The sequence below is a fragment of the Impatiens glandulifera genome, chromosome 4 (assembly GCF_907164915.1).
Source record: "Impatiens glandulifera chromosome 4, dImpGla2.1, whole genome shotgun sequence".
Classification (NCBI taxonomy): domain Eukaryota; kingdom Viridiplantae; phylum Streptophyta; class Magnoliopsida; order Ericales; family Balsaminaceae; genus Impatiens; species Impatiens glandulifera.
Window position 1 is genome coordinate 60,339,494 of NC_061865.1, and position 11,367 is coordinate 60,350,860.

At 26.4% G+C, this 11,367-nt stretch overlaps 1 protein-coding gene across 1 annotated transcript; it reads left to right on the forward strand.

Moving 5' to 3' along the window:
- The first annotated feature begins 5,705 nt into the window (after positions 1 to 5,705).
- LOC124935589 (glycosyltransferase BC10-like) lies at positions 5,706 to 7,896 on the forward strand. Its single transcript, XM_047476013.1, has 2 exons — positions 5,706 to 6,242; positions 7,255 to 7,896. Exons 1-2 carry the CDS (start codon positions 5,706 to 5,708, stop codon positions 7,894 to 7,896), a joined length of 1,179 nt encoding a protein of 392 aa, XP_047331969.1.
- Positions 7,897 to 11,367: the final 3,471 nt, after the last annotated feature.

An 11,367-nucleotide genomic window follows, 5' to 3' on the forward strand; every position in this document is an offset into this window, starting at 1 on the left:
GTGTCTATACTCGTGTTGTGTCCGTGTCGAATCGTGATCGTGTTACGATTGTATAAATTCATAATCGTGTCGTGATCGTGTTGTCTCGTGCTTGTGTCGCGTCCAACCCACGACCTGAGTGAGATAATATCGTATAAACTCATAATTGTGTTGTGTCCGTGCCGAATCGTGATCATGTTACGATCGTATAAACTCATAATCGTGTCGTGATCGTGTTGTCTCGTGCTTGTGTCGCGTCCAACCCACGATCTGAGTGAGATAATATCCGGAAAAGACTCCCTCCACATCTATTACTTTTATATATTGATAGCAGCCATAAAGGCTATCAATATAATCATTTATATGGTATGTGGCTTTAGCTTTTTTCATCTTACTTCTCGTCTCGTGTCTATACTCGTGTTATGTCCGTGTTGAATCGTGGTCGTGTTACGATCGTATAAACTCATAATCGTGTCATGATCGTGTTGTTTCGTGCTTGTGTCGCGTCCAACCCACGACCTGAGTGAGATAATATCGTATCATGTCATTTCATATTAATATTGTGTTGGATCGTGCCATATCGTGTTGGTTTAATTCAAATATTGTCACTTCTCCTCCCTATCGTCCTCTTCTTTGTTCCATCGCTATTGACTTATATTTATATCGCCCCTCAACTAATTCGGATGAACTGTCATAGAATCTCTTTATCAATTATGTTGATAATTATTTTAAATATTCCTTCAACCATTTCTTCATTGACGGTTATCATCGGATAAGGTGTAGAAATGATCACGCTAGCCCTTCTGGAAGAATCGCCAATGAGCGTCGCGATTCCGACGAGCGACCTGCAATAGCGAAGAAGACGACTTGAAACAACGTCGTTTCGTGAGGAGTTAGCACGTCCCGTTAGTTAATTTAGTGTGAGCTGGCGCACGCTTGCTCCGTTACAGCAAGCTGTGTGGTGCGCTCATGGACGTTGGATGATGCATTGGTGCTCATATTATGGCCACAAATGTTGATACAAAAATTAAACACAATTATTGATGCACTGGATTATCATATTTTTTTTTATAAAAGGCTTATTTAAAATCAAATAAAGATTATGTTCATATTTTTATTTTTTTGGCATTTTTAGGAAATTTTGGGATATTTATTTAATTGTTTTAAATCAAACATAATTTATGTTTAAAATCCTAATTAAATAATTTCATCCCCTTCTTGGGTTTAATTTGAGTAAAGTAAAAAACAATATTTTAGCCTCAAATTATTTTTGGATTTTTATTGAATTTTTCTAATTAGGGTTTAATTATTACAATAACTAATCCTTAATTTTGTTTTAATTCCTTTTTTGGGTTATTTTGAATTGAAAAAAATCAAAATATTATTTTTTTTATAAAACAGGGTAGGTCAAATTTGCATGCTTACAAAATTATATCAATAGAACGAAAAAACTAAAACTTTAAATAAAATGACCATATTTACAATTTTTAATTTCAGATGTCCTAGTCTCAACAAAATTCTATAAAGAAAAATTTATATATAATAAAGGTAAGATTAGATGATTTCACAAAATATTAAAGAAATGGAACAAGTAAAAAAACAACACGCACACAATATTAAAATTTCTCAAACTTTTATATTTTTTGATAGAGAGTGTCTAACAATTATGATATTATGAAATTCATGTCAACATAATATAATGGTTAAAATTTGTAATAAAATTTAAATAATTATTAATTTTTGATAATTCATGTGTAAAGTTATAATAAAAAAATGGAACTTAAATGTGTCATTTTTTTATATAACAAAATTTAATTAAAGTGAAATTTTATGTTTATTGTATTTGATTAAGTTTTTTTTTTAAGTATTGAATATAGCACACCATTAATATATTATATATTGTGATTCAATTTTTTTTATATAGAAATTTTAATTTTTTTAATTGTATGTATGTATTAATTATTTCACTTATATATTTCTATGTTTGCATCGCACGAGAATCTTCCTAGTTCATGTAATAGCAACGTATACAAATATAGATTTTCAATAGGGTGTGATCATACCAGCATCGAATCCCATTAGAACTCCGCAGTTAAACCTATTTGGGCGAGGGTAATACTAGGATGGGTGACCCAATGAGAAGTCTTTCTGTCGCACTACTTTAAAAAATAGAAGAAAAAAAACAAATATAGATTCACAGTGAAGATGAGATATCTAATAAATGGATTTAATCTAACAATTTATCTAATATATATACACTAATTTAAAATATTATTATATATTTGAGCTCTCAATCAAAACTCTTATATTGACTAAAATATACAGTACCACTCTATTATTGTCTCAATACAAGAAATGTATTGTTTTATACCCAAAACAAGAATTCTAAGAGGTAAGTTAATTAAAGTGTAACAAATTAATTTAATTCTTTTATATAAAAAAAAATCTAAAAGATAAGTTAAAGTTGTGGATTCCTTGATGAATAAGCATTCTGAAACTAAACACATAAAAATATTTATATTAATTTAAAATGAATTAATATACAAATCTGCATCACTAACCAAAATTTAAATGATTATACATATAAGAACAAAATTAGATATCTTAACATCACATCATTTTTAACCGAGATTGAGAATATTTAACTTTTTTTTTAATATTTTATAAAATTAATGTAATAAGTAAATTTCATAAAGAATAAATAAATATAACTTGTAAAAAATGAGAATCTACCACATATGACTAATTTCTAGTTGGAGGTAGCTAGGTTGTGTCTTTACCTAAGGAGGACGGTCAGGTCGCCTTTTCATTCCATAAGCAAAATCTGCACCGACGACGTATGACTCATCTCCGGTTGGATGTTATGTCTTCACGGAGAACGACTAGGTCGCCTTCACATTCCAGAAAAAGAATCTACATCGATGTCGACATATGACTAAATCTCTAGTTGGGGTTGTGTCTTCACCTTAGGAGGACAGATCACATGTCGCATTTTCATTCCAAAAGTAGAATCTTCAGCCAGGACGACGACATATGACTTATCTCCGGTTGGAGGTCGTGACTGTCTTCACCTTATAAGGAATAAGGATGGTCATTTCGCTTATTCAGTTCAGAAACTGAATCTGCACCGGCGACGACATGTGATTCATCTTCGGCTTAAAGTAGGTTGTGTCTTCACCTATGGAGGACGACCAGGTTTCCTTTTCATTCCTGAAGAAGAATTTTCAGCAACAACGACATATGACTCATCTCCGGCCGGTTGGAGGTAGGTTGTGATTTTCATTCCAGAATCAGAATATGCACCGACAACATATGAATCCTCTCAGGTCAGAGGTTGTATCTTCACCTAGTAGGACGGTTAGGTCGCCTTTTCATTCTAGAAGCAGATTATGGTAGCGACGACGACATATGACTCATCCCTAGTTCGAGGTTGTGTCTTCACCTTAGGAGGATGGTTATGTCGCCTTTTCATTACAAAAGAAAAATATGCAACGATGGTGACATTTGTCTCACCTCTGGTTGGAGGTTGTGACTTCACCTTAGAAGGACAACCAAGTCGCCTTTTTCATTCACGAAGTAGATTTCGCAGCGATAATGACATATGATTCATCTCCATTTGGTGGTTGTGTCTTCACCTTAGGAGAAGACTGAAGAGCCATGTCACCCTTTTATTCGATAATTAAGCAGACCTTACAGCAACGACGTATGACTCATCTCCGGCTGGAGGTATGTTTTGTCTTCTCCTTAGGAGGATGACTGGGTCGCATTTTTATTCTAGAAGCAGAATCTGCAGCGACGACATCATATGAATCATCTCACGTTGGAGGTTGTGTCTTCACATTAGGAGGACGACCATGTCGCCTTTTTATTCCAGAAGCATAATGTGCAGCGATTGTGAAATATGACTATTCCGGTTGGAGGTTGTGTCTTCACCTTAGGAAGACAGTCATGTCGCCTTTTCATTCCATAAGTAGAATCTGCAGCGACATGAGACATCGACATATGACTCATCTCTGGTTGAAGATTGTGTGTTCACCTTAAGCGGACGACCATGTCGTATTTCCATTCTAGAAGTAGAATTATCTGCAACGACAGACAACGGCATATGACTCATTTCAAGTTGTAGGTTGTGTCTTTGATCACTTTAGGAGTAGAAGTAGTAGATGTTACTCCTTACCGTAGTCTCATCGACCTGATATCATCATTCTTTTAAGATTTATGAAAAACCCGAGCCATTTCCACTTTAGTGCAACAAAATGTGTCTTACGGAACAACCAAGCTCAACCTAAGCTTTCAAAAAAATCAAGTACTTAACATTGTCATTTATTGTGAGAGTAATCTTGGTGGATCCAGGACGACATGAAAAACAAATTTGTATATTGTTTTTGTTTTGGTTCAGCGATGTTTTCATGATGGTCCAATAAACAACAAATTGTTGCATAATCATCTGCCGAAGCGGAGTATGTCTAAACATCACTAGCCACTTCACAAACAATATAGATTTGAAAGTTTTAGTTGATCTAGGTCATAATTAGAATAAAGGAGGCATGATTCACTATGACAACAAGTCACAATTATTATGGCTAGGAACCTATAGTTCACCACAACCGAACTCGACATACAGCACTTAAACATCATTTAATCCAACAAGCGATATAAGACAAAGAAATTCAACATGAGTTATATCGGTCTAAAATATATGTATTTGACATTCTTACAAAAAAAACTTCTAAGAGAGATGTTTTAACAACTCCGAGCTAAACTAAAAAATCGACAACACATTATGGGGAGTGTTAAAATTCATGTGGTGTAATTTTCACCATTTTTATTAGATATTATTAGAATCTTAACAATCAATTACACTGTTTTTTTATCTTTTATTTTAAATTAATTAAGAGTGAAACTGGAATATTTATTATCAAGATTTTTTAATTTTTTTCTAACATATATATTCTTATATTAAGAATTTGTAATACAAATTAAGTATAAAAAAAATAATAAAATATTATTCTTTCTCAAAGTATTAAAAATATTTATGAATATAAGTAGTTCATATTATTGTGATGTGAATGTTGTTCATTTGAACCAATCAGACTTCATCAAGTCTTTGGAAAACAATGTGTAACCATAATTTATTAACATATCATGACAATTATGGTTTCTTATCTATATTTTGGTATTATATTTTTTTAAAATAATTAATATATATTAAAAATAATAAGAATGAACATAAACAAAGCATTCCATTGAAAAATAAAAATAAAAACAATAATAATAAAATAATAATAATATAATACAACTCGAAACTTTTTCGATTTTTCAAAATAAATCTTAAAAATCGTCGTAATAATAACATTATGAATGATTAATATTGCACGACTATGATTTTGTAAGGTTAGACGATTTCTCGCTAACTAGATATTTCATAAGAAAATAATTGGAATGATAATCTAAATATTTAAGCATGTCATATCAGTCTTAAAATTTCTCAACTAATACGAATGTTATTAATAATTCATTCATACGAGTTGCGGATCCAATTAAACTATTCTTAACAAAGTTAAGCTTTTATTAATTTTTTATATGATAGTGCATTGAAATATACATTTATGGACTAAGTTAATAATTAGATCATTTTCATTGTTTCAAGCAAAAGTATTTAACAAGCCAAACCATTACTAGATTGACTATAGGCGTTGAAAGTTGAAACCTTTTTCTCTTTCTCTATGAAGAACGAACACCCAATATCAGTCACCAAGCTCATAATCTACACCATAATGCCTCTCCAACGTCCGATCACCGGATTTTTCCTCTTCTTCGCCGGAATAGCTATCGGAATAACTCTCCGGTCCCATCTCAAAGACTTCTCCTTTACTTACTCTCTTGACCCTCAACTCTCTCTCCCAAATCCTCTCCCTCTCACCTCTCTCTGGTCACCGACACAGGAAACCACCACAGATTCTGGCAACATGGGAACTGTCAAAATCAATAATTTCATGGGTCAGGATCACAAAGAAGACGACGACCAAGATTTGATTAACAGGGTATTGAAAATGGATCCGCCGGTGATCCGGGGAAGTACGCCGGCCGGCAAGGTGGCTTTCTTGTTCTTGACAAAGGGATCTCTGCCGATGGCGCCACTTTGGGAGAAATTCTTTGAGAAACATAAAGGAAATTTCAGTGTTTATGTTCATACTAATCCTCTTTATAATTGGACTCTACCAAAAGACTCTGTTTTTTATGGCTCAATAATTCCAAGCAAGGTTAGTTCATTTACTACTATTTATATTATTAGAACTCTCAATGTTTTATTCCTCCTAAGCTTAAGAGATTTCTTTAGCCCCATTCAATAAATCAAACCTAGTAGTTTAAATAAAATAATGTTATGAAATATTTTATACGTTGAAAAGAATTTGATGTTAAGAATAATTTGACAATACGGAGCAGACTGAGCAGATTTGAAAAATGAAATTTCAAGCCTATTGCCGTGTTATCATTTCATTTTCCACAATATTAATGACACTAAATTTTTTAGCTTTCTAATTATTCATAAAAAAATCTTGATCACTTTGTGGGTCATCAACTTTGTTATGAATTTTATCTACATACTAAAAACAAATTTATTATTTAGGAAGGCTATATATTTCAACAATTTAAAAAATAATAGTTATATGGTGCCTAATATGATTTTTTTTTTTTTAAATCACATTGAGTTCGATTCTGACTATTGTCTAATGGAGGACAATAGATGCTAAATATTTTCTTTGTAAAAACATTTAAAAGAAATCACAATGATATTATATTTGTCTAGTGTGAGTTACATTATACTTTATTTATTTGTCTAATAACAGTTTATAAACTTATTATAATATTTACTAAGGAATAATTAAATGCTTTGAAATCTACACTTGTAAGGTTAAGTTAGAACTTTCTGAGTCCACTGAGATTCACGTCGTCTTAACTTATTGAGCCATCCAATTAATTCTGTTCCCTGTCATATTATATCACTTATTTTATCTAATTTATTTAGGCCCAGTTTGATTAACTAGTAATGTTCTAGTTTGAAATTATTTTTTACCCTTTATCAATGAGATACAAGTCCCCATTGTACTAGATATTTTTATAATATATAAAATAGTAATCCCCCTTTCTAACCTATCTAAAAAATGAGATGGATATCATTTACTTATCTGAGAACTTAGATTCGAGTCCGTTAAAGCATGTTTTTTTAAATTTGTTGCGTTCTTAAAATAAATAATTATAATTTTTTTTCAGTTGGTGGAATGGGGAAAATTCAACATGATTGAAGCTGAGAAACGGCTTCTAGCAAATGCCTTGCTTGAACCAACAAATCAAAGATTTGTTCTCTTATCAGAATCCTGTATTCCTCTCTTCAATTTCCAAACCATTTACTCTTACTTAATGGGCTCGGCCCAAAACTTTGTGGAAGCCTTCAATCAGCCCGGCCCATCAGGCATTGGTCGATACAAAAGGTCCTTTAAGCCTTTAGTGTTTCCGGCCCAATGGCTCAAGGGCTCGCAATGGTTCACGATAAACCGAGATCTCGCCACAACCATCGTTTCGGATAGTGAATACTTCCCGAGATTCAGGAATATTTGTGGCTCCGCCACGTGTCATGCGGACGAACATTATTTGCCCACTTTTGTGAATTTAAGGTTTGCACATAAAAATTCGAATCGGAGCTTGACTTGGGTTGATTGGTCGGGAGGTGGAATGCATCCTAGGTCGTTTTTTAGGACGCATGTAACCGTTGAGTTCTTGAAGGGGTTGAGGAATGTGAGAAGTTGCGAGTATGACGAGGAGAAGAGAGCAGTTTGTTTTTTGTTCGCGCGGAAATTCTTGCCCAATAGTTTGGTTAGATTGATGAAATTTGCTCCTAAGATGATGAGATTTTGATTTTTGTTGGAATTGTTTGCTTAGATATAATATGGATATATAGTTGAGGCACAATAATGTTATTATTTTAGTATAAATCAGTTATAAGTATTTCAATAACACAATTTATCATATAATACAATTTTCTTCAAATAATATTTATAGTAAGTGTAAGTGAATTGAGGGTTAGTAATATAATTATCAATAAAAAAACTTTATTAAAGTTGAAATCATAATTATAAAGGTTATTAAATGAAAAATCTTGATTTTTTTATTTAAATTGGTCAATGTATTATAAGAGAATATTTGAGATACAATTGAATTAAACATTTATTTATAAAAAAATCAGAAAAATCAAAATCCATAAATTATGCTGTAAGTGAAAATCCACCATAATTTATTTTATAAAAAAGAAACTTAATTATTTATGGAATTGAAAATAATAATAATAAATCCACTTAAAATATTTATATTAACTTCAATTGAATTAATCAACAAATCTGCATCACTAACCAAAATTTAAATGATTATACATTTAAGAGCAAAATTAGATACCCTTCAACATTATATTATTTTAATATTATAATTATTTATAAAATTTTAAATTTTGAATTTTGAATTTTTTTTTCTAATATATATTCTAAAGCCTTAAATTTATTTAAAATAAATTATTTTTAGTCTTTCATATTTTTATAAAACTTTTATAATATTTAATTAAATATTTTAATATAATATAAAATTAATAAAATAACTTATTATCAATGTTTATATAAAAATAATAAAAATATATTTTAATAAAAATAAATTTTATAAAAATGTTATAACATTGATATTATTATAATTATTTATAGTAATTAAAAAAATTGATTTCTTTCTAATTAATATTATAAAAAAACTAAAATATAAATTTTATTAACTTTATAAACTTTAGTTATATTCCTTTATTTCATAATATATTTATAAACAAATATATTTTATTTTCTTATCTAATTCTCAAATAATTATATAAAATAATTTTATTTAAAAAATTAATCTTAATACATAAAACCTAAAATTAAAATTTTATTTAAATATATATATAATAGTTTAATAATAAAAACAAATAACAAATTAACTTATTATAAAATCTAATTATATATTTTACATAATTATTATAAATATTATTATAGTTATTTATAATAATTTAAATATTAAAATTTAATTTTTAGTTTTTATCAATAATATATAAACTAAAATATAAGTTTTAGTTTAATAATAAATTATTCAGAATTAAAATATATTAGGAAGTTCATAATTAATTTTGTTAATATTATAAAAAAAAGGGGAAAATATAAATTTATTAAAAAATTAGTTTAATAATTATTATATTTTAATAAATAAATTGATATTATTATTATAGTTATTTATATTCTTTTAAATATTAAAAAACCAATTTATAATTTTTTAAACTTTCTATTTAATAAATATTTTTAAAAACTAAAATATAAATTTTATAAAAATTTAGTTTAATAATATATATTTTACAATAATTTTATTTTTTAAATAATATAATAATATATCAAATAAATTAGTTAATATATATTTTAAATATATTATTTAAGAAAAATACATAAAAATTTAAATATTTAAATGGTTACATTATTATCAAAAACTAAAATAAAAATATTAAGATAATTATTTATAAATTTATAAAATTTGAAAAATATATATTTAAAAAAATAATATTAATTATTTTCGAATAAATATATTTATTACAAAACTTAAATTATTCTTACTGCCACTATTTAGTAACAACTGCAGACGATATACGATAAAATCATATAATAAAATTTATATTCTTTTAAATATTAACCAATTAATTTATAATTTTTTTTAAACTTTCTAATATATATATTATAAATATAAATTTTATAAAATTTTAGTTTAATAATATATATTTTACAAAAAAAATATAAATAAATCAATAATTTTGTTTCTTTTCTGTTAATTTTATGTTTTTTAAATAATATAATAATATAAAAAATAAATTAATTAATATAATTTTAAATATATTATTTAGGTAGATTAATTAATATAATTTTAAATATATTATTTAGGGAAAAAACATAAAAATTTGAAACTGCAAAATTTTAAGAGAGTAAGAAAAAAAAAATTAGATAAATTTTTAAGTTGAAAAATAAATTATTTAAAACTTTTTCAAAATAATAAATGTTTGTATTTTGTTTTTTATTTTAGTAATATTTTTTACTTAATTAATTTATCAAATCTTTAAAATAAAATAAAAAACATTTTTCTATTTTTCAATATATTTTCATACATTACATGTTTTTTTAAGATATTTAAACATAAATATGTTCAAATTAAATTTAAAAAATAAAAATAAAATATATCTATATTAAAAAAAATCAAAAAATTAATAAGATTAAAATCAACTTTAATAAATTAAAATGTGCAAATTTTGAAAACCATATTCAATTAAAAAAAAGTCTAAAACGTTTCTAAATATTATTTTATTTAAAAACAGGTCAAATTAATTAGAAAAATGAAAATAGTACGTTGAATAAGATAATAAGCGTTTTATCTTTTCAGAAATAAAAATAATAAGTTGAATAAGATAATAAGCGTTTTATTTTTTAAAAAAAATAATATCAAATGACTAAATTTTAATAGTTTCATCGTATATAACACAATTTAAAGTTAGAGTCTCGTTCGGTGAAAACGACAAAATTCGAGTCTCAAATAATAATTGAGTCATATTTATTTTTATTTAATAAATAATTTTAATTATATAAAAATAATAATATTTTAATATTTTTATTTGTATTTTAAGTGACATTTATAGTTGAAAAGAAATACTAAAGCGTACAATTAATTTTTATTATAAAATACCTTAACAACCACTATAGCAACTTTTTCGTAATAAAGTTTTTAAAAAATTTTGGTTGTTTAAAAAGTAATGGGTGATTATTATTATGAGGATTTCTTCACTTTAATTTGATGAATTAAGTTATTTAAATATTCAAGAAATTTTATAATGATTAAGTGGGATATATATATATATATATATATATATATATATATATATATATATATATATATATATATATAAATAATTAAATATATAATATAATAAATATATCTATTTATTGTTCATATTTAATAACAAATAATTAAGTTTAATTTTTTATAATAATATTAATTTTAAATATATATAATATAAAAATAGAATTTTAAATAGAGTATTAGGATAATTTCCTACCCAAAAACTAATTTTCAAACTCAAAATTTAGTAATTGACAAACATTAATTTATTTTCAACCCAAAAACTCTTTCAAACTTAAAAAAATATTTCCATAATATTTTTGTATACAAATTTTTTAACTTTCTCAAATATATATATATATATATATATATATATATATATATATATATATATATATATATATATATATATATATATATATATATATATATATATATATATATATATCA